The following is a 25519-nucleotide window of genomic DNA, read 5'->3' on the forward strand; positions in this document are numbered from 1 at the left end:
AGGCTTGGTGTTATAATAGTAGTATGTAAGCAAATAGCTGAAGGGAAACAAACTCAAAACATCCCTGATTACTTCTCCTATTCAAGGTAACCAAGCAACAAAATTCTTTAACTTGGTCATGTATACTTTTTCAGTCTTTGATGATATGCTCAGAATTCAGGGGTAATGTTAATTTGAACCTTCTTTTTTTTTAAACACTAATTAAAATTTATAAACTAGAAATGAAAATTCCTAGCATGGACTATGAATATGTATACTTTCCTAAAAGGTGATCATATTTCAGTTTGAAAGGCTATATGCAGCCTGAGCCAAGAGAAATAATTAATTTTATTATTTTAAAAACCAACCCATTTCTACAACTATATCAATTACCAAGCCTCAGATCTAAAGGGCTTTGCTGATGTTCATTTATCTATACAAGGCTTAGCAGAAAGTGGAATGCTACTGGACATGGGGATATATAATACTTTGCAACATAGGAATAAGAAGATCACCTTCAGGTCTATGCACTTTCAAGCAAGAGCAAATGTGATTATGATTCAGGGTCTTGGGAGCAGAGCATGGAAAGATGCCCAGAGTGTTCCGAAAAACAAAATGGGAAAAGGCCAATTCCATTTAACATTCGTTCTAATACATTCTCAAAAACTACTTCTGTGCTTAGGAACTGTTTGCCAACTTTCAAATGGGGAGAGCTGAAAGCAAAATTACAATTCTTCAACAATGATGGTTGTAACAGAAATGTTGACAAATCATTAACCACAGCAAGTTCTTTAGAGAAAAACTACTATAATAAAATCCTGCAGCTAATGTTTAATGGATACCATAACCATGCATTTGCCAATGCCTGTGAAATGTCTAAATTGGTCAAACTAATAATAAAAAGCGGCTGCCATCTATTTAGTCTATTAAGCCTAAGGCCTAAACCTCTGACTACCAGCTGCTGTGAATTGCAGGTGAATTCTTAAAATGCAGGGCATGTTTTCTGATTCCTACACAGTGAATAGTGAGGGCACTGTTAGCAGGTTCAAAGTCTACCCTTTTTAGGGTATGAAAAAAATTTTTACTAACTAAAAGGATAATATTCATAAGAGAAGGTGACAATAAATCTCCTATGGAAAGAAATCCTTCAAATAAACAGGCCTTTCTTTTGGAAACTATAATTTCATTTCACTGGACATGGAACATAGTATTAATGGTATCAGCGAATTTTATAATTGGCAATGCACATTGCATACTTTATAGAAGATTGATACTATTACCCAGCCTTTCTTTTGGATTAGCATTGTGAAACACTTTCCAGGACAGATTCATTCATCATTCTGAGTGCCAAGCATTGTAGATACAAAAATAATTAAGACACAGTCCACGCCTTCAAGAAATGTATCATCTAGCAGGGGAAAGCAGCACATAAATAATACAGTAAGACAGAAGCCTACATGAGTAGAGCTGGGTACCAGGAACTGCGTGATGTGAGAAGGTGGGCAAGGGTATGTCTGTGCGTCAGAGAATGCTTCACAGAAGTGACAATAGGGCTGGATCTTAAAATAAACATGGTAGTCGCAGAGATTTTTTTTAAAGTTGTATTTCACATGTTATGAGTCTTTCACTACTGTAACAATTTCATTCATCTTGCCCTCCCACACCTTGATTACTGGCTTATATGAGTTAGGAATGGTTCTGAGTAGACTCATGATATTAGAGATAATTTGTGGCACTCAATCCTTTAGGCCTCATTCCTTTCTCCCCCTTCTGGACCTCCCCTCCCTGCCCCCCACTGTATAGTTAAAAAAGAAGCCAAAGTATCTCCTTTTGTTTTTCCATTGAGGCATCGGCCCATGGTATGATAATAGATCCTACTTCATGTAGGATGGCCCAGGGAGGCTGTACCTCACTAGATTTAAAAGTGGTAGGGCTATGGTTAAGAAGGGCGTATATAGTTAGACTTCTTCCCTGTATACTCAGTTCTACATGTAACTAGTAAAAGTAAGCTATTTTTCTTTAGGAAAACCACAAAAGCCTCTATTCTTGTGTGTGTGTGTGTGTGTGTGTGTGTGTGTGTATCAGGTCTTGCTCTGAATGTGTGAAGTTTCCTTCTCCAAAACTTGTGTGGTAAGAATTATGCAAATAACAGATTTTACACAAAAAAGCCATTAGGAAAAAAACAATAGGTAGGTCATACTACTTTATCCAATGGGATTCTGCCTATATTCTGTCCAGATGATCAGGTGGTGTATGAAAAAAATTAAACTTTACAATAAAATGAAAAATAAAATCTCAAACATACTTACCAAACTGCATGCCCCAATCTCCAAGGTAATTTATTCTTGTTACTTGATGTCCTAAAGCTTCTTTGAGATTTGCTATAAAATTTCCTAGTAATTAATAAAACATATAGTTTCTCATTCTTGTTATCCATTTTGGCATAAGAACCATGTGTTTCTCTATTATCAAAGCATAGCACAGAAAATTTTTTTGCAAAACTTACCAACTATCTTTTTTACTATCAACTTACAACTTAGAACTATCTTTTTTACTTTAGTATTGTGTTTTCATTTATATTATGACAAGGGAGTAAAGAATTACTTTTATGGCAGTTCCTCCAAAGAATCTCACAGTTTTCATCACCATTATTAATGGGAGTTGGGAACACATGTTAGAGTAACTGCTATTCTAGTCAATTCCAAGGACAGAAAATAAAGAAACCTCAGTAACAATAAATACATAATTTGTCTGTGCCCTAAAAACCTAAGCCACACTGTTGTGTTTTTGTTTTTTCTAAATAGCTCGCTCTATGTCCTTTCAATCACCAAAGTCCAGCCTCTGCATGCCTTTCCCCTTTCTAAGGCCTTCACTTTCTGGTACTGCTGATGCTGGCTGGTTTCATATTCAACATCTATTCCACTCCCCTTCAAGTGTGCCCTCGTACTCTACAAAGAGGCTGGAAACCTAAAAAGCATGTTTCCCGGAGCTTCTTGTAGTTAGGATTCCAGAAGTCATCTAGGTTTAGGCAATCAGATATACTTTGTAAGATTTGAAAGGGGAGTTGCTTTTATTTTTTATGATCAGCACAGTTGTGCAGGATTTGTTTTTTTGGGCACCACTAATAGAGGTCCTAGTGTTCTGTGATGACCTCCAAAGAAACTGAAGGACAGGTTATGGGGCTGCCTCTTTGCCTGTATGAATTCTAGAAGGCATGGCAGGCGTGGTGGCAGTTTCCCTATTGTAGCAGTAGTGGCATGGTTCTAGAGCAGTGGAAGTGACTGCAAGTGGCAGGAGCTCCCTTGGTGACTAAGTTCTATGGTACAGTTTTGGGAGTCACTGATGTCAGCTTAATCCAAAGCTTCTTCAGCTCTCCCAACAACTTTGTAAACCACTCAATATCCTGTAATAAATCCCTTCTTGTTTTTACTAAAATTGGATTTAGTTTTCTGCAAATAAACACTCACCCACCAATACACATACCTGACTTAAATTACCACGCTATCTTCTTTTCCAGCTTTGTTACTTCTAGACTTTCCTATCTATAAAATCCCAGCAACAGTAATCACCTTCTTCAGCTGGTACTCAGACCATACAGTCCTATTTTTTCTTAGTATCTCGTTTATCTCATGAATCCAATTAAATGTCTGAATCTAGGCTTTTGGAATTGGACTGCCTAATTTCAAATCCTGGCCACAATACTTACTAGCCATGTGATTTTGGGAAAGTTACTTCCGGTATCTGAATTTCTTAATCCATAAACCAAAGTTAACAGTACTTACCAAACAGAACTGTTGTGAAATTAAAAGAGGTAATACATGAAAACATGTAACACAGTAAGTAAGTGCTCAAATATATCTCTTCCCGGTCCAAATATTTCCTTTACCTGTCAAAACAACTTTATCATATCCTACCTATCATTAATTCACTTCTATACTTTTGACTTACTCATGTAGCTTTTTTAATGCAGTGCATTTCTTTTACTATTTTTCAAGTCCTGTTATTTTCTCTTAAAATGCTCAAGAACTTTGTAATAATGCGAGTTGACCCCATTTCAGTAACAATCTATGTCACAAGTACTAATTTCTCAATTCTTAAAAGTATCGAAAGATGGATTAAATGTCTTCCAATGTAGAAATTTGTCTCTTGCATGCTTAAGAGAAAGTCATTAGATTGAGATAAACACTGAAGTCCCTTCCAGTTCTAATATATCATTTTAATTTCAGTTTTTCAATTGGGCTGCTGCATGTCACATTTTACATAAATGAAAATCATAAGTATATTATACATTGAAGCATTATAGCTATGATGTACTATATAGTAATCTCTTTATTAAAATAGACTTGTTTTAATTTCCAGTCTTGAACATTCAAGTTAGTGCTCACATGACTGAGACTGAGTTTCTTTTTTAAAACAAAATAAACTATATGAACAAAAAAAATTTGGAGGGTTACTATCATCCCTACTTTTTTTTTTTTTTTTACATCTTTCAGTTCTCCATATGCATATATATTTTAGAGACTTAAAATTATAACACACATACCAGATTCTGAATTAATCTTTTGGTTTTAAAATGAATTTCATTTTTCTATTTCTAAATGAACATTTCTCATTTCATCTAATATTTAATTAGCATTAGGCTCAACCAATTTAAACTGTGTTTTTTTTTCCTTTTGTTATTTAAGCATTAAAACCATTAAACTTTATTACTACATACTTTCTCAAAGACATGTTTAGTATTTTCTGTAAAACTAAATACTTACCTATGATGGTAGAACGCAAATGTCCAACATGAAATTTTTTGGCAACATTAGGTGAACTGTAAAAAAAATTGCAAAAGTTACTTCTTTATTCTAAAAACAAGAGTTCTAAGAATGAACGAGGCTTGACATAATTGGAGACTTGGGCCCTTTGGCAATTTAGGGCAAAGATAAGTTAAAAATTAGAAATTTAGAGCAAAGATAAATCAGAACTCAGAAAAGTAACATCTTACTGAAACTGATCCTCTGACTCATGAAGCACTACTATACATGCAAGTGGCACACTTAGGAAGCAGATATATTTAAGGATTGAGAAAAAGAGGAAGACATTCAGAGATATCATTTTGACAAAAAAAAATTATTGGGAATTCAGTATACTGCATTAGTTCTCAAACTCTTTATCCTCTTAAAAATTGAGAACTCCAAAGAAATTTTTTTCATATGGGTAATACCTTCAAATATTTACTTTATCAGAAATTAAAACGGAAAAATGTAAAAATATTTATGCATAAAACCTCCCAGAATAAACAGAAATCTGATTCACCACTCCAAATTCTCCATCACCACATTTATTAGTCCTGTGTGTGCTCAAGAAGTTATAATCAATCATTTAACTACAGTGACAGGCACATTTTACGCACTTCACACACATGAACTCATTTAACACTTACAAGAGCAGTGAGGTAAGATACTCTCATCTCTCATTTTACAGATGAGGGAAGTAAGACAACAATGAAGAAAGATCATGAAGTACATGGGGCAGCACATGGGGCAATATCTTAACGACTTGAGTCTGAGTGATCAGTATATGGCGACAAGTTATATTATTCTCTTTCTGTGTTGTACATGTTTGAAAAGTTCATAAGTTTCTCAATACTAAAAAAGATAAATTAACTTTTAAATAGCTAACAAGTGGTCAAACTGAAGCTTAAATTTTGGTCTGTCTCTACAGCCTTGTTATATATACCCTTTTAAAGAGTATTACAATTTAAAAACTTGATCCTATGGATATGTGCACACAGTTATGAAATTATGGAACTACACAGATGTTCCTTTAATTATTATTTAGAAAGAAAGTAAATGTCCTTCTACGGGCTTAAAAAAATAAAGAATCTTCCATTTCTAGCCAAAAGAGAATAACAAGGATCGGATTTCCCCTTCTACCTTTAAATAATCAGAAAACCAGAAAAGATATATGAAACTAGACAACATGCAGTGAAGGACTATGATCAGAGAGAACGAGAGCAAACAAGGGCAGTCCTAGCACTGCCCCATGTTACTGCCTCACTAGTAAATTTGTACGATGTAGCTAAAGCAGAAAAATCTATAATGTGATGTTTATATTAGAAAGGAAGAAGGATCAAATCAATAATCTAAGCTTCTCTTTAAGAAACCAGAAAAAGGGAACAAACTAAATCCAAAGAAAGCAGAATAAAAAGAAATAATACAGATTAAAGCAAGAATCAATTTAAAAAAAAAAACCCAGAAAAACAGTTCTACACCATAATTGTGGTGGTTACACAACCTGTACCCCTTTGCCAAAACTCAAATTATATGTTTAAATATGGTGAATTGTATCATATTATGTGTAATTATACCTCAATAAAGCTAATTTAAGTGGGGGGGGGGAACAAAAGAATCTCCAGACAACAGAATACTATGGAACAATAAAAGCCAGCCCTGGACATATTGATATTAAAGGAACATAAGATACACTGTTTAAAAAAACAAAAAAAGCAAGGAGTAGAACAATGTAAAAGGTATGCGGTCTATTTACAAATGCATAGACTATATCTAGGAGGGTAAACAAGACACTGATGGTGGATGTCCACAGGAGAGAACTGAGAAAGTAGGATAGGGAAGAGATTTCCTTTTCACTGAATACACCTTTGTAAGCTTTGAATTTAAAAAAACTAGGTATTTATAATATCTGTTTAAAAAAAAAAACCCACAACTTTCACAGAGCTTTGTGTTTTTCTCTAGAATTGGAATTGAATCTACCTAGGTCTTTAAGCTTTGACAAAAAGGCCCTTGAAATCATCAGTCTGCCATTCTCTGGCACCATATTTTTACTGAGAAGGAAATATAATGAAATGGAAAACACAAATTCAATCCCTTTGGCAACCAAGTAGCCACTATGAATTACATTTTGGATACTTCTCTGGGTCTTTTGTTACATTATTTCATGTAATTTCCTCAATCTTGTTAAGAAGGGACAGGTACTATTACTTTTATTTTCCACCTAAGAAGAGACCAGAGAAATAACTGTCCCATCCCAGATCACCAAATCAGTTACTAACAGTCAGAACTGCTACTCTGACCTCCCAGATTCCCATTTAAGCAGTCAGAGGTCTCCAATGTGTTTTGTGAGAAGAGCACCTCACATTTGTGAGAAGCAAGGGGTAGGGAAGATCGTGCTAAGGAAAGAAAAGGAAAGGCTACTATTGCTGACTGTGTCGCTGCAGATTTGATCTGTACAAAAGAGGAAAGGCAGGTTGAGTGCAGTGGTTCACACCTGTAATCCCAGCACTTTGGAAGGCCAAGGTGGGAAGATCGCTTGAGCCCGGGAGTACAAGACCAGCCTGGGCAATATAGCGAGACTCCTGTCTCTACAGAAAAATTTTTAAAAATTAGCAGGGCACAGTGGCATGCGCCTATAATCCTAGCTACTTGGTACACTGAGTTGGGAGGATGGCTGGAGCCCAGGCATTTGAGGCTGCAGTAAGCTATGATTGTGCCACTGCACCACTCCAGTCTGGGTGACAGAGCAAGACTGTCTCTTAAAAAAAAAAAAGAGGAAAAGCTGAGTTTGCAGGAAAAAAAGGCAACAGTAGTTAGCTTCAAGTCTTACACCACCTACCAGGTGGAGTCTAAGTCCATGATGGACACTCACCTACCTTGGCACGTTATCAGTATGTCCTTCATCAATTTAAAGACATTAGTGAAAACAAAGATGGCCACAAATTCTTTGCCACTCAAACTATTAAGAGATGTACTCTATTTTCCTTTCTCTTGAATCTGGGGTAAGGTCTTGTGACTTGTTTTGATTAGCAGAATGTGACAGAAATGATGCTGTGCCTATTCCAATACTAGATGCTTTCGCTATCCTGGAGGCTTGAGCACCTCTGTAAACAAGTCTGGCTACCCTGCTGGAGAGATAATGTGGAGAGAGAGAGAGAGAGATACCTGGCCAGAGAAGTAAATGAGCCACCTTGGATTTCTAGCCCCAGTAAAGTCTCTAGATAACCATAGTTACAAAAGTGACCTCAGGCAAGTATAAGAACCATTGAGCTTAAACATTCCTCACTCCCGTTTCCTAAGTCATGGAGTCATCAGTATTAAAATGGTGACTGTTTTAAAGACACTAATCAGAAATTGGCAAATTTTTTCTTAAGGAGCCAGATAGTAAATATTTTAATAGGCTTTTGGGTCATCTGGTCTCTGTCTCAACTACTCAGTTCAAATCAACTCTACTCTGTTTAACTGCCATTGCAATTTGAAAAGAGCCAACATATTAATTGATAACATAAACAAATGTGCATGGTTGTGTTCCAATAAAACTTTATTTACAAAAACAGGTTGCAGGCTGGATTTTGCCCAGGGGTTGAAGTTTACCAATCCCTGTACTGTATTAAGCTTTGCAGTAGTTTCTTATTTGAGAGATAACTGAAATGACAGGCAACTTTCTTTGAGGGATGACCTTACTGTAGTTCCTCTCTGGTATGAGGATGACGGTATGAAGTCCCTGTCCTGTTTGTGATACAATAAATGTTTAAACTCAATTTTAAATATGACTGTGGTGTACTGACAACATAAGAGTCATCATAAGAGTCTCCATATCCAATGGAGCAGAAGCTTACTTAGCAATCAGTCCTAATCCTAAACTGATGAGTTTGAGTCTTAGAGAGTCTGCTTTTTCTAAGAACACAAGTGGCAGAGGCAGTACAAATGCAGAACCATAAAACCCACTCTTTCTCTGATTATCCAGGAACTATTCATAATTAAGTTTAAAAGTGATCATAAATTACAATAATGAGTTAGTAAAAATGAAATAATATTTCCCATATCAATTTTTAAAAATCTTCCACAGAAATAAATACTTAAAAAGACAAAAAGGTCTAGCAAGTTCCTCCTTTCTAAGTGGAAGAACAGTTCTTCAAGACTCTTCTCCAGCTTTGAGGAAGACAAACACAATATATCTGATAATTTTCTTGAGCTGTCAACCTGTCAGTTGTTCAATGAAAGTTTTAGTTCTTAGTGTTCCTTTATCTTTTTTGGTTACTTCTAAACAGTCCCAATATTAGACTGATAGCATATTTGAAAGTTATACTTATAAAGACTATTTAGAAGCATATTAAAACTTCAAGCTATTTTTCTTATAATTAAAAAATATATATGTTACAAATACTACAAGACTTTGTTCTCTGGCAATCAAATTTCTTTAAAATTCTTTGTATGATAGTAATCATTACCCCTGCCTTAAGATATTAAAATGAGTAACTAGTTCTTCCAAAAAAGTAATTGTTAAATAATAAAAAGTAAAAGAAAATATAATAATCTTTAGATATTATTTGGATTGGAGGTCCAAAAATCTATTTTTACTCATATTATTCATGGTTTTATGTGATATAAAAAATATATAATTTCACTAGTTTTCAATTTTTCTACCTATAATTTAGTAAGAACCCAAGTGATGATGGTAAAACAGTGACCTGCCCAGTCAGCTTGATTAATCAACACATAAAATAGGTTAAGTACTCACCTGAATTCAACCACAATCTTCTTCTGGGGATGATTTGAGAATAGTTCACTTTTTAACCCGTATTTTGAGTCATCTTCAATTACTTGTTGTAACACTGTCTAAAAAATAAAAGGAGTGCAATTTAATGATAGAAAAAACCCTGCAATGTTATTACTTTGTTACTAGGAATTAAATGTTGTTAATTGTTCATTCTAATTTATGGAACTGAGAATTTTATAGCATTGTCAGCAGGACCACCTCCTTTGTTGCTAATGCTAGTTGGAATAGTGATAACATGAGTTAACATTTATGGGGGCTCTGTGCCCTTTTAGATATCATGTCTTTTCATTCTTACAATAACCATTCATGCAGGTATGTTACAGATAAGGAAACTAAAGCTTGGTGAGGTTAAGTAACTGCCAAAAGTCCCACACCAAATAGTAACAACAAAATCCATTTTTATTTTGTTACATCAAACATTTATTGAGGGCATACTATGTGCCAGGTACTGTTCTAAGCATTTTAAATGCATCAGCTCATTTAATCCTCACAACAGCCTTAGATAAAAGTACTATTTTATAAACGAGGAAAGACATGCACAGAGAAGTAACTTTCCCAAAGTCATACTGTTATTAAGTTACGTAGCAAAAGCTTTTCCCATTCCACAGCTAATGTATTAACTACCGCATGCTGCTGCTGTTGCTGCTTCTCTGATACTAAGGACCACAAATAATGATAGGAAAAAACATAAAAACATATAAGTAAGTGCCTATTGGCTACACAAGTAAAAAACAAATCTCACAGAAACTTTCAAAACATATTCCAGGTTACTTTTTAGTTATTATGTAGAGCTATTTTATATTTCAAATAATTCATACTTTATTCTTCATTAATAGTAATAATGCATTTTTTTAAAAAAAGTGTTGGGTTTTTTTTTTTTTTTTTTTGAGACAGAGTCTCACTTTGTTGCCAGGGCTAGAGTGAGTGCCATGGCATCAGCCTAGCTCACAGCAACCTCAAACTCCTGGGCTTCAGCGATCCTACTGCCTCAGCCTCCCCAGTAGCTAGGACTACAGGCATGCGCCACCATGCCCAGCTAATTTTTTCCATATATGTTTTTAGTTGTCCAGATAATTTATTTCTATTTTTAGTAGAGATGGGGTCTCACTCAGGCTGGTCTCGAACTCCTGACCTCGAGCAATCCACCCGCCTCGGCCTCCCAGAGTGCTAGCATGATTACAGGCGTGAGCCACCGCACCCGGCCGTGTGAAGAACGTTATTATCGAAGAGTTGGTTAAGATGGTCACTACACGGAATAGGCAAGGAAGGTAGCATCAGGCGTAACAATCAACATTTAAGAAGCATCTAGAGTGCGAGGTCCAAGATTAGGTGTTTCTATGGTATATGTTCTCTTTAAGCCTCATAATCTTAAAGATGGGTGACATTTTCCATTTAATGGATGCCAAAAATAAGGTTGAGAAACAGTATGTATCTGCACAAGGAAACAGAAAATAATTTTCTCTTCACTCACATTGTGCAGTAGGAAACAGAGAGCAAGGATTACTATGATATACAGACATTAAATAGAATAATGTCTGTCACATATAAGGAAGGGGTCCAACAAATGTTATTACTCCAAGAATATGTGTGACAAGAAGACTGCAATTGGAGGAGTAAACATTAATGAGAAGGAATCCATATTCAGATTATTGTAAATTGAAAGTCTACAAATCTTTTTCACTTCCTGTCTCTTTTTATATAGAAATGGTAGACTCCATAAAAGTTAACAGTAGTAAGTTAGAATTCTCTTTAACCAATGACTCCCCTCCACTGATTTCTCTGGCACAAACAAAAAAACCCCAACTTTAATAAAAAACTATCTTATATACTCCATTTCCAAAATGTCCATTGATAATTTGACCCACCTGCTACCTAGCTTCTTTCTCTACCACTTCACTAAAACTGTTCTCAGAATCAATATTCAACTGAATGGTTAAATTTTAATATATTACCTTTATGAATCCATTTTTTTATAAAATAAAAAAATTAAACATTTGGGAGAAGGCTAAAGTCTACAGTCCCTTTTGATCATCTGTCCTTAAGACCTTATCCTGGTCTCTTTCCACCTTCCCCAGGGGTAACCATTTTTCAAACATCACCTTAGTTGGTGACTATTACCTTCTCCCTGCAACCACCCTCCTTCCTTGGTCGTAAAGATATCAATCTCTCCTGACTTTTGCTTCTCACTTTCCTTTGTAGGCTCTTCTTCTACCATCTGCCCTTCATCTGCCCTCTGTGCTCCATTCTTGCTTCTAGCTTCTTACTTTATACTTCAAGGTGATTTAAACCATTCTCCTAAGACTTTGACTACTACTTACTTAACAATTCTTTTGTGCTGCAGATTGATTCATACCAAAGTCAGGATTGGACATGTCTCTCAGGCACTTCAAATGCAATATACTTGCTCTTCCTTCTACACTGTCCATTTCCATGAACTTCACTCCCATTCACCCAGCTAACCAACTCAGAAACCTAGGAGTTCCTAACGTTTATCCTTTTCCCTTGACCTTCACAATCAACCATCTATTAATCTGCAAGCCCCGCATATGCTATCTCCTAAATATCACATTATTCCCTCTGCCCTGGTTTAGACCCTCATCTGTCAACTACACCACTACAAAAACAACTACTGCAGTTATATGCCAAATAACATTGTTTTGGGTCAACGACGGATCATATATATGATGGTGGTGTAATTAGATTATAATGGAGCTGAAAAATTGCTATCACCTAGTGACATCACAGCCGTCATACCATAGTAGCTTAATGCATTACTCATGTATTTGTGGTAATGCTGCTATAAACATACTGGGCTGCCTGTCATATAAAAGTATATAGCACACACCATTATATATAATACATAATTCTTGATAATGGTAATAAATGACTTTATATATTTACCACACTATACTTTTTTTTATCATTAGAGCATATTCCTTCTACTTATTAAAAAACAGTTACCTGTAAAACAGACTCACGCCCTTCAGGAGGTGTTCCAGAAGAAAGCATTATTGTCAAAGGCGATGACAACTCCATATGTGTTATTGCCCCTGAAGAGTCTCCAGTGGGACGAGATGTAGGGGTGGAAGATAGTGATAATTATGACCCTGACCCTGTGTAGGCCTTGGCTAATGTGTGTGTTTGTCTTAATTTTTAACAAAAACGTTGAAAAAGAAAAAAATTTTAAGAATAGATAAAATTTTATAAAGATATAAAGAAAGAAATCATTTTTGTACAGCTGTACATGTGCTTGTGTTTTAAGGTAAATGTTAGTACAAAAGAGTCAAAAAGTTAAAAAACTAAAAAAGTTTATAAAGTAAAAAAGTTACAGTAAGCTAAGGTTAACTTATTGAACAAAAATATTTTCATAAATTTAGTGTAGCCTTAGTGTACAGTAATGTCTTAGATCTTCACATTCACCTACCACTTACTGACTCACCCAGAGCAACTTCCAGTCCTGTAAGCTCCACTGGTAAGTATGCTATACAGGTGTACCATTTTTTATCTTTTACACTGTATTTTTACTGTTCCTTTTCTATGTTTAGCTTGTTGAAATACACAAATACTTACCATTGTGTTACAATTGCCTACAGTATTCGATATGGTAATAAGCCGTACAGGTTTGTAGCCTAGGAGCAATAGGCTATGCTATACCATATAGCCTAGATATGTAGCAGGCTATACCACCTGTTTGTTTAAATACACATGATGTTTGCACAACAAAACCACTTACTGTCACACTTCTCAGAATGTACCCCCATTGTTAAGCAATGCACAACCACACAACAATACCACCTACCTTTTTATATAACACACATTTAATCAAATCTGTTTTTATTCAAACCCTTCAATGATTCCTACCATTTAAAAGATTTTACCAATTTCAGATCTAATTTTTACTTTACATGCATATCGCTTTTTAAAACTTTAATGCAATTTTTTTTGTTAAAAGGCACATTGTAATATCCATAAAAATCACAAGTTAGAAGTGCTAGGTTTTTTTTTTGCAATTAATAACTATTAAAATGAAATACATTTCATTGGTGTACTACCAAAAATCATCACATGTGCTGCCTGTGTTATACATAACATTGAAAATAATAACTTATAGGGAAAAGCTGAAACTCTTGTACAGAAAATATAAGGCCTTTCATGCTAATTTCTTATCCTCCCAAGCCATCCTATGGGCAAACCATTTTCAATCATTTGCTAATTTCCAGACAATGTCATGATCTTGACTGACTGTACTCTGGCTCAAGCTGTTCTCTCTGCTTAGAACACATGCCCTTGTATCTTTCAGGTATATTCTTCATCTTCAGCCCAATTCAAGGTTGTCTTTTCTCCTCCAGGAAGATCTTTCTTTACACTGGGATTGCATCTTATACATGCCTTCATATATTCAATAATATTCATCACATTATTGTACCCATCAAGTTACATGTATGATTTTTTTATGCTTTCTTTTTATTTAGATCATAAGCTCCTGAGGCCAGGATCCAAACCATTTTATCTTTAGATCTCAGTAATATAGTTCCTGGTAAGTAGTAAGGAGATGTATTAAATTAGTGGGCACACAGATGAAAGCTTTTTACTAAAGAATATCAGTGAGCTATTAAAGTTCCCTGATATTCCAATAGGTGAATAAGCTAGAGGCCTATCTGTTTATCAATATGCATCCTTAAATGTAAGATATGCTCAGTAATGTAAATATTAGTGCAGAAAGGGCTTTTAATCAGAAGTGAAATATTTCAAAGGTTTCAACTTTTAGAGTACCTTAGCAAATTAATGAATATTCAAATTAATTAGCTGGTACTTTGTCTATAACCATCATCTTTTTCTGTGGATGATTTTTGTCATTTCAACTAACTCTGTGGATTATTTCTATATGGCTCTGATCAGGACTTCTAAGGAAGCTATCACTCAATATCCACCTGCCTAGTCAATTCTTTGGTCAGTAGCTGAAAAGTGCTTAAAATCATTTATTCTTTCCATGTGCTCATGGAAACGATATGTGATTTGAACGCATCCACTGCCTATGGGCACAAACTCCATTAGTGAAATAACAGGAGCAGAACTGGAGCCATTTAAATTAGTCTTTCTCTTACTTTTTTTAAACTTTTGGTAGAGCATGCAAAGTTGAATTTGGCAAATAAAAAATGTGTGCAAAATAAAATGATGTTATTCATTGAGTATTTTTAAGACACATCTAAGCAAACGGAGTTTTGTTTGCATTTTTTCTACTTGGTTAAAACTATATTTTCTTTTTTCCCCTCTTAACAATTAAGTATTATTTGAAGTTACAGTTTTTCTTGAAAGTCATCTGCAAGCTACTGAAAGGTCAAAGTTTGGTACCAAAGTGACAGTTCTTCACAATGCCATTATAGTTACTTCTCAAGCAGAGATTAATTTGTTGTCAGTCCTAAGAAGGGTTGAATTTTTTTCTTGATATGATTTGAAAAATTCATTAGACATGCAAATGGCCACTGTTGGCGACCTGAAAATAATGGTGTAAACAAACCTACTGTACTCCCAGTCATATTAAAGTATAGCACATACAACTATGTACAGTACATAATACTTGATAATAAATGACTGTTTGTAGTTTATGTTATGCTATACTATACTTTTTATTGTTATTTGAGTATACTCCTTCTACTAATATATAAAAAAACTTAATTGTACCACAGTTAAAACTGTAAAACTGGAGATGCAATAGTGAGAAAAACAGATGCTATAAGCCAAACATAGAAGAAATTAGGTTTTGAGCAAACAAGAATCATCATTAGAATTACAATACATAGCACAAGCGCCTTTGGTACTCCTTTTCAGGATATGGGTGCTCACTGCACTGACCTGTATCTTTACTCTGACACAGAGCTACTGTGCTACTGTGAGCAATCTCCTTGCTCCTTTAATGAAAATCACACTAAGATTCAGATCTGCAAGGTTGCAATAAATGGAGAATTTCCCTGTGAGAAAGAGTAGCTTGACTTCAAAGCCCTGACTCTTGTTCCTTCACTGTTAATTGAAAAAGATTTGGGGATATTTTTTAATAAGCGAGCTAGTGGGCATCCTAAAGTGAGAGAAAATTCTGTATTTAACTGTAATAAAGCATGAAAACTCATAGCCATTGAAATTTTAAATTATTAGGTAAATATGTACCTTACTTTGAAATAAACTACATCTCTTTTAGCTAGGCTGGCTGTAAAGACAAAAACTCCATCTACCACAGCACATTTTCCTAATCTCAGGAAAAACAAAAGGAAAATATCACTGTGTATCATGTAGCTTAAAGTGTGCAGGACACACTGGTGAGCTGCATCTCTACTTCCATAAAAACTGAGAAAACGAAAAGAATCACTTATTTAAAAATAGTAAATTAGGAGCTTCCCGATAGCAGAACACTGGAGGTTCCTAGAAGGTGCCACACCTAGGGAGGGCATGGAAGCTCCGTGTCCCTTCTCATATACCTTGCCCCAGGCATTTCTTCATCTGTATCCCTTATAATAAACCGGCAAACGTCTTTCCCCAAGTCCTGTGAGCTGCTACAGCAAATTAATTGAACCCAAAGAGGGGGCTGTGTAAACCCCAACTGGAAGCTGTTAGGTCAGAAGTTCCAGAGGTCCGGACTTGTGACTAGTGTTAGATGGGGGGCGGGACCAGTCTTGGGGACTGAGCCCTCATTCTGTGGGATCTGATGCTATCTCTAGGTCAATAACATCAGAATTTAGTTGGTGGATACCCAGTTGGCATCCACTACAGAACTGCTTGCTTGCTTGGTGGTAGGGAGAAACCCCCTATCTTCACATTTGGTCACAGAAGTTATCTTCTGTATTGATGATTGTTATGGTGTGAGAACAGAGGAAAAATGGATCGAATTTGTTCTGAAACAATTGGTGTCAGAGGAGTGGGATTTGTTAGAATGGCCCTGGCACATAGAAACATGGTTTGGGAGGAGAAAGGATAAAAAGGTGGAGAATGAGGAACCTTTGATTCCTGGGTGGTCACATTTTGGTAATGGAGTCACAGGCATGCTGTATTCAGTTGCTAAAAGTAAAAGTTATCAGTGGAATTTAGAGGTGGATCCAACTCCCTGGGAGCTGGTTGACTGGATATGTAAGGAAATACAAACTAATAAGAAAAAGGTGAAATATTCAATCCCTTGGTTATTGTTATCTAGAATAGCTAACATGAAATTAAGTGAAAGTGCTGGGTCTGACCTTGATGCTACACCAAGCTCAGATTCCAGTCAGTCTGAGCTTAGGCCACAAACCTCAAAGTCATCCCCTAAGGGAGAAATTATGCAGGGACAACAGAAAATACTTCTGAGATCTACAGTTATCAAGAAAGTAGTCAGTGTGGGGAATGGAAAAACTAAGTAATTATTGAAACCAGAAGGTATAATGTGAAGGAATCATTCTATTTTGTGGGTCAGTGTCATCAGCTTCCTAGGGAACTTTCACTAAAATAGATTATAAGAGTAACCAATTTAGGGCCAGTATCTTTGATATTAAAAGCTACAGAATGGAAGAGCATGTTTGGGTTGATGCAAGACCCATAGCTCACTACTGACCAATCACAGATGCGCATATATGATCCAGGCACACACCAGATTATTCCTGAGAACCGGCAGCCTGGTGGTCTAGATAAAACCCACTGTAAATTCTGTTTACTCAGAGAAGGGGGACTGTTTGACTCCACCTAAAAATGGCAAATGGAACACCTCCATGAAGCAGCTGATATGCTTTGTACACAGCCCATGTGGGGCTGGCTTTATAATGACTGGGAGAGTCACCCACTGTATATGCCCATTCTCCACGTCATGGTAAATGCTGTGGCCAAGGGGATCCCTTTTGCAGGGGTATCCCATGCGATGTTACTCCTGCAGAATCTAACAATAGTTCCAGAAGCCTTACCACATTTGCAGTCTCAGCTTCCCAACATGGGCCTTACAGATGCTAATAAAAACAGGGTAACTAACAAGAGAATGGTAAAAGGTAGAGGGGAAAGTCAGAGGACTCCCCAAGGAAGGTCGAAATTGTTAAATGGTTATTAATAAATAAGATGAATAAAGAAAATATTGATGGGGTGAAACTGAGAGGAAAACAAATTTTACCAATTTAACTCACTGGTTTGCTAAGTTGACATGAAATGTTATCAAGAGTCCAGCAGGTTGTAGATCATTTTTAACAAGCTCAAAACAAATGTCTTTCTTATCTGTGTGGCTGATTTTGGCTAACTAATTTACTAAAAAAAAAAAAAAAAAGATAAAAGAATAAAGGTCAAAAATCTAGAGACAAGCATGAAATACTAACTCTCCTTCAGAAGAATCACAGGACACATTGGCAAAAGCCTGTGAACTATATAACCTTGGTAAGAGACCATATTAATAGAAATTTTGGTTTATGGTTATTTTCAATTCAAGATTGCAACATTTACTAAACCTGACCAACCCAACACTGAGGTGTATTTCTTTTTAAAAATAATAGGCCAATGTATGTATGATGTTAAATTTTAAAATTCAATTGAGATGAAATTCTCAACAAAAGATATGATACCACTTCCTATCCAGGATTATCTGTCTTTCAATGTCGCATCTGAGTGGGACCCAACACCCCTATATAAGATTTCTTCAACCTCTCCAGGCCATCCTGATTTCTCCATCTCTGAACTTTCTTATGTTTTTCGTATCAACCACCTTTGTTTTAATATTTATTGTTTTATTAAAAGAAGCTGTCCCATGGTTCCTTCTGTATGAGTCTTACGCTTCCAACAGATTTTAGGCCACTAAAGAACAGAAACCAGCTGTACCTTTCTTATATTCAATATAGATTCCATTCATTCAACAAATAGTTATCTAGCACCCACTACATGCCAGGCACTGTGCTAGGAACTGGAAATCCAATAGTGAGAAGAACAGATGCTATAAGCCCTAATGGAAATGAGAGTTTAAAGGGCAAAAGGAATTAATCAAAGAAATGTAAAATACTGACTATGATAGGTTCTGCAAAGGAGAGACACATAGTCATGTGTCACTTATGATGGGGACACTTTCCAAGAAATGCATCCTTAGGCAATTTTGTCATTGTGTGAACATCATAGAGGGTACTTATATTATTACAAACCTAGATGATATAGCCTACTACATACCTAGGCTATCTGGTATAGCCTATTCCTTCTAGGCTACAAACCTGTACATCATATTATTGCACTAAATACTGTAGGCAACTGTAACACAATGGTAAATATTTGTGTATCTAAATACAACTAGAAAAGGTATAGTAAAAATAGGGTACTATGATCTTATGGGACCATGGTCATATATTTGGTCCATTGTTGACTGAAACATGGTTATGTGGTGCATGACTGTACGGTGCTATGAGAGCATATTAAATGAAGGAGTCAAAAAGGTACTGCCGGGAAATATCAAGATCTGAAGGATAAGTAGGTGTTAACTTGGGATGGCACTCTAGGCAGGAAGATTAGCATATATAAAGGTTTTGAGGCAAGAGGAAGCACAATAAATTTAAATATTGAAGGCTAGATCATGGCTAGAGCAAAGAGTGAAAGCACAATGGCTGGATGATAACCCATTCTTACCTTTGTTAATAGTTCTCTGTTTATTTTGAAATTTACAGTCCCTTGACCAGTGCTGATTTCACTCACCACTGTATCACATCTTAGCTGAAAAGATAATAAACCACATAAAATAGGTATGTTATATAATAGGCCTAATGAGATAATGTAGTTCTAATAGTACAAAATTGGCTTACAAAGTCAGCAGGTGAATCATCTTTCACACTCTCTATATCTGGACCTGGAACTTAGTCAATCTCTTCAGTTCCATCATTCTATTTAGGTAAATACATTTCATTTTTTTCCTGACTAGCATGCTATTCTGTATGCAGAATCTCTCTTCTTCTTTCCCTGCCCTCAAATTCTCCATGTAACAGGGAAGAAAGAATATCATGCTACCCTCACTCTATCTACTCTGACATGTAATGAACACTTTTTATCTTACCTACCTTTCATGAGAGCCACAGAACAAGACACTCTGTTAGGACTTACACTAAAGCACCTGTACCAACAGATACGATGTATTTAAATGGTTTGTCTTCTATGCACATGCCTTCACTTTTTAATGTATTAGATGTTCAGAACTCCTGATACATCTACGGATCTTCAGCAGATACCTGTTGTCACTGAATAGTCACAAGTCTTTGTTTTTAAGAATTTAGAAGAAACAGGAAAAAGGGACTAAATATTGTAATTTGAATGATTCTACTCTTGGTGTACTTCCTGATGGAAATCTGGAGTGACTTTGTGGTCAAATAAATATTTGCTCAGCCACCAAAGCTCCTTTATTATACTCATTCTTTAATTAAACATCTTTTTCTAAGACAGTGACTTTCATTGTTCCAATTCTTCAGAGTTCCCAGATACCTCCTCTGTGTTACATGTTAATAACCCTATCTAAAAAAAATCCTTCTCCAACATCTGCCTTTTCTGAGGGTATTACATTAACAATTTAGATTTAGTCATTCTTTACAATTCTTTCAATTCCTCTTTTAGATATCAAACCCATCAGAGTACTTAGATATGAAAGAGACTTATTAAATCATCTAACCACCTCTTCTCTGTAATCATGATTCTATTTACATCTAATCATTTCTCATATTTTAATGCTCATCTTCTCAGAAACTCATTTTAAAAATTGCAACTCACTGCTCTAATTTATCAAGTTTGTTCTCCTAAATTCAAAAGTCCATCCAGCATTAATCTGTAAATTTAATTAACACTTCAGTCCTCCTGTAAGTAGTTAATCAAAAAAATTGAACAATGTCAGCTCAAGAGGAATGCTTTATAACTAATTTGAAAAATTGTAACCTTATAGTACATGGCTAAAATGAATTTAAATTATATTATCCAAAATGCCTTGAACAAAGAAAGACTATTAAATTCATTATTATGGCTGAGATTGCCACAGATTATTTTTTACTTTAAAATATTAAGTTTATCATAATGTCAGAAAGAGATAATAGTGCTAAGGTACCTTCTCTGCCAGTCTCTTGGCTTGAACTTGAATATCTGGTCTCAAATGGTCACTGTTGTTTTCCAATAAAGAATCCACAGAAAGCTGAAAATCAGCTACTTCTCTGAAGACAGACATTGAAATGGGAAAGAGCTATTGTTATCTTAAAAGCACAACTAGTATAACAAAGACTAATCACTACGGGTTCTCCAAATCAACATAATTTTTATCGGAAGAAGGTGTTATGGCTCTATATGCTTTCAAAGTTAAAAGCAAGGAAATTAGAAATCACCTTGTATTTATTTAGAACTTTTTCTTATTATCTTATAAAATGCTTCCTCTTCATTATCTAATTGTAGCTTTATGATATCTTTGTGAAATAGGCAGAACAGCCACCTTAGTTTACATAAAAACTGATGTCTGACAAGTTAAATATCTCCTCCAAAATCCAACTGCAACTAATAAGCAGACTCAGAAAAAAGCCCAGGTCTCGCCTACAATGCTTTCTCTACTGCTCCAAATGCTTGCTTCTAATTCAAGCCCTGCCCTCCTGCCACTGACCTCCAAATGACATATTTTTAAAATGTTGTAATTTGAGTTTCAACATGAGAAAAAAGACGAATATCACTCTTAACACTCTGTAATTCATTAAAGAGATAGACATTGCCACTTGCCCTTTTCATTGGGTTGGTGAAGAAACAGAGCAAAAACAGAAACACAAAGCAAACAGTTAATGAAAATAAATCATTTGTTTCATAAAATCAGTTATCTCTGGGGAAGGAAGGTATGGAATGGAATAAAGAAGCATGTATCAGTAACTTCAACAGTATCTGTTGTGTCTTATTTCTAAAAACAAAAATTAAAAGCCCCTTTCTCCTGCCAAAAAAAAAGACAAAGTAAATTTGGAAAAAAGACTTGACAATTTAGAAAGTAATCATGAGAGTGTTTATTACATTATTCTCTATGAATTTTTCTGCAGTGTTGAAATAGTTCAAGGTGTAAAAGCATTTTTTTAATCTACACACAAACATCTATATAACTGATCCACACTAACATCTTCTGATGTTTTAATAAGAAACTAGAGAATAAGATTATGAGCGGAGTGAGTAGGTGGAAACACTATCTGCTCAGCCCATCTGTTGCTGGCATAAAAGGGTGTATTTTGGAGAGGGCACAAGTGGCTTCCTTCATATCACTCATAAAATTCAGGGAAATGTCTAAAAATTCCTGTGTGACTTCTGGTTAACATCAGATCACGTTAAAAAACCTAGTCTATAATGACCATTAAGAATTTTCCAGAGCCTTAATCCATTATCCAACAGCCTGTGTGAATTACACTTATCAACCTAAACTCATCTACTGACATTCCAACTAGAAGCACAGACACAAGTTCATCTGCCAATCAGTGTCGACATGATTTGGGGTTTGTTGCTTAACCTCTCTGTACACCTCAGTAAAATGGTGATGATAATGGTATCTACTTCTAGTATTGTTAAAAAATAAATTCCTGTTATAAATAATATTAATCCTAGTTCTATTGTTAAACAAAATGTTAAATAGTACCAGTACTGACCCCTAGGGAATTATTTTTTCTGTACTTCTTTATATACTAACTTGGTTGGCAAACTGTTTCCTTTGTTTCTTTTCTAAAACTATTCTCTAATAAGTACATGACAATTCAATTTTCTAAAAATTAATTTTAATTGTGTAAACTCATATAAGGTTTAACCAAGGACTCTGATAGTTGTAGCTAAGTATTTGTGCCAATAAATAATGGGGGAAACTGAAGAAATTTAATAAAATGGGAATAACATACAAAGTAGGACAGGACTAAGAAACATACAAAGATTTTTAAAAACCAAAGAAAATAAAAAGTAATAAGAGCAAAAACAAGTAATAAGTGCCCTAATAGCAATATTAATTTAAATGATACAGATTTGAACAAAAATTAGATTATGATTTTTTGATGCATAGCTAAGATACTTTATAAAAGCTTTAATATGACCACAAACCCACAGCATGGCTCTCAAATATCCTGGAAATACAAAGAAGTCACATGGTTTTCTGTAGATAGTTTTTTTAAAATCATGACTAGTACGAGGCATCTGTAAAGTTATGCTAGACATGAATAATAAATATCCAATTTAAAAACTGTATGATCTCAATGGAATCACAAATATTTCCAATTACTTCTGTGGCAAAAGAACCAAAAAAAAAAAAAATCACCCTTTTGGCCTACTAATAGCAATTAACACCAACTTATTAAAGTAAGAATATTTAAAACATGAATTCTGAAATCATGCAAAGGGTAATTTGCCAGTAAGAAAGGCAAAGAAAGGAAAATGCTTCAGGGAGGAAAGGGAGATAAACTAGATTTGACTTACTTCATAGTTTTCTCTTTTGGGAGCTTTTAATTATAGACCCACAAGGCACTTTTGCTTTGTTTATTTAAAGAGATGATACTCACATTTGAATTATGTATAAAGTGAGAAGTAAAAACAATCTAAATGTTCATCAATAGGTGAATGTTAGACTATTACATTGTTAAAAGTGGTATTTACAAAAAAAGAATGATGTCAACGGAAGAGGGTTCAAAAATCTTAAATTTTTCTGTTTTTTTTTTTTAAAAGCTGAAAAACGTTTAATGAAAAAAATAAAAAATACACCAACCTGCTAAAATCAGTTGTCTTACTGTGCTAAGACTATTCGGGACTTTTTTCTTTTCTTATTCTTCTGTATTTTCCCGAATTTCCTTAAGGAGGTTATCTGTTTGGCTTTGTGATAGAAAAACAAATTTAAAAAAAAAAATTCTTTAAAAAGATGTAACAGTCTCAGCTACTTGGGAGGCTGAGACAGGAGGATCACTTGAGCCCAAGAGTTGAAGACTAGCCTGGGCAAAATAGTGAGACACCATCTCTTAAAAGAAGAGGGAAAAAAAAAAAAAAAAAAGACATAACATCTAAGCTATGAAAAGCAGCAGATGTCGAAATAATCCAATCTGGACGAGGAGAGTAGGTAGGGGTATAAATGAAACAAAAGTGGTCCTGCATAGATGATGGGGGGTGATGGGCACATAGGGTTCATCAAACTAGTCCCTTTACTTTCATTTTTTTATAATTTAAAAAAAGTTTAAAAAGCAATAGCTATTTTCCACTACGTCTGAGGAGCTGTTGTGGTGTTGGTTAGTGTGAAATCCATAGACTTGACAACTACTAGCTTATAAAAAAGTTGTTACTTCTGTCTACTATAATTAGTATTATATGGGAATTCACCCATAGTTGAAAATAAAATTGAGAGAATTAGATCTGAGCAAGTTGATTCATATTATATTAAATAAATCACATTAACAAAAATAGTGTTTCTTAATTCTCCTGGCACTTAGTAGCATTCTAGAATAAAATTAAAAATATAGAATAGCTAGGCTTAATTTTAGTACTATAGAGGAAACCTGGTTTATTACGGCAAAATAGTAGAGGCAAAGGTTCCCATTACTTTATGTAAACTTAATATGCAGAAGATGGGTCAAGATGGTTCAGCTTCTTAAAGGCCTTTGAAACACAAAATAAAACTGAAACATTCCCCTTATTACACAGTATGTCACTTATAGATTTTAAGAAATAGGAAAACTGGTTTGGAAGGTCACATCAATTTATATATGAGATCCCCTCGGTCAGTGGTTGCCTCTGTTCTTGAAACTTGACATAAATGAAACCGCAGCAGGCCATTTTATAGGAGCTCTCTTTTACTACAAGTCCAAATGTAGTCTCTCTTTCTCTTCCATTTATTTCTTTGTCCTATTCTGGGAACAAAAATACTCATAGTACTCTATCGTAAATCCTGACAAAATTAAAGGAACAAAATACAAGGACATAAATTGTACTGATGGCTATAACTTTACTTCTTTTCAAAGCTTAGGACTTAAATGCCTACTATGTAGCTTATTTCTTGTCATTATTGACTAACAGAGCTTTTTATCCAAGTATTAAAGTTTTCTACCCAAGTATTAAACAAGCATCAATTAGGATGACCAAACTCACAAAGAAAGAGATATTTTCCTGCATCCAAGAAAGCAACTATCAGTTGTATGTAGTCCTGACCAATAGTTCTCTATCACTAGGAGTCCTCAAATGGAAAGTCAAAAAATAAAAACACAAAAAAACCTAGCAGGTAAGTATGGTACCACAATATTCAAGCATCAGATGGTTGTACGATCTTCAACATTCTTTCAAAAACCCTGAGATTCTAACCACAATTTTAGTTCTTTTATTAATATTTGTTGTTACAGAATTAAATTTGAACCTCATTCTCAAAGAGTCTGCCATAATTATAGTTACTTGCATAAACGTACAAATAATTAAAATATAATCTGCCCTATCAGAATATCTAAAATATAGATTTTATTATTTAAGTCAAGGGAATAATAGTTTGAATGTAATGGATCATATCTTATTGTTATAATAATTTCAAGGACTAGTCTGTAAATTTAAGATTTTTTTTCTTTTTTGGTATATCAAAGTCAGCAACATTTTAGATTGTTACAAACACATTATACTTAACTCTTTTTTGGAAACTGGAACTGCAGATATTGACTTGATCAAGTTTTCTGGTGGAAGATCCAACACTCTGGAAAGCTAAAAATCAAAAAGAACAAAACAAGGCAAGATTATTGATATATTTCTTCTAGATTCAATGGAATACTACTTATCAATAAAAAGAATAAACTATTGACACACTTAACACGAATGAGCCTCAAATGCATTATAAGTGAAAGCCAGATCCAAAACGGCATATATTGCATAATTCAATTTCTTTGACATCCTGATTAATAACAACACTCTCCTATTGTCAACAGAAATCATTTGTTGAATTTCACAAACATTAACTGCAAAAAATGGCCAAAACTTTCATACTTAGAGCTATCATTTATCTTTAAGATACTCTGTACAT

The 25519-nt window shown here is 34.8% G+C and overlaps 1 protein-coding gene across 3 annotated transcripts in view; it reads right to left on the reverse strand.

Moving 5' to 3' along the window:
* The window catches only part of RARS2 (arginyl-tRNA synthetase 2, mitochondrial), a 68628-nt gene that overhangs the window by 29442 nt on the left and 13667 nt on the right, over positions 1–25519 (reverse strand). For all 3 annotated transcript variants that reach the window (XM_045543999.1, XM_045544001.1, XM_045544000.1), the window contains exons 2-7: positions 25130–25203; positions 20594–20696; positions 19141–19224; positions 9502–9599; positions 4743–4798; positions 2289–2372 (exon numbers count right to left, since the gene is read on the reverse strand). In XM_045543999.1, the coding sequence (XP_045399955.1) occupies positions 2289–2372; positions 4743–4798; positions 9502–9599; positions 19141–19224; positions 20594–20696; positions 25130–25203 (499 nt within the window). The remainder of the gene's footprint in view (positions 1–2288; positions 2373–4742; positions 4799–9501; positions 9600–19140; positions 19225–20593; positions 20697–25129; positions 25204–25519) is intronic.

This window comes from Lemur catta, chromosome 2 (assembly GCF_020740605.2).
Source record: "Lemur catta isolate mLemCat1 chromosome 2, mLemCat1.pri, whole genome shotgun sequence".
NCBI classification, from domain to species: domain Eukaryota; kingdom Metazoa; phylum Chordata; class Mammalia; order Primates; family Lemuridae; genus Lemur; species Lemur catta.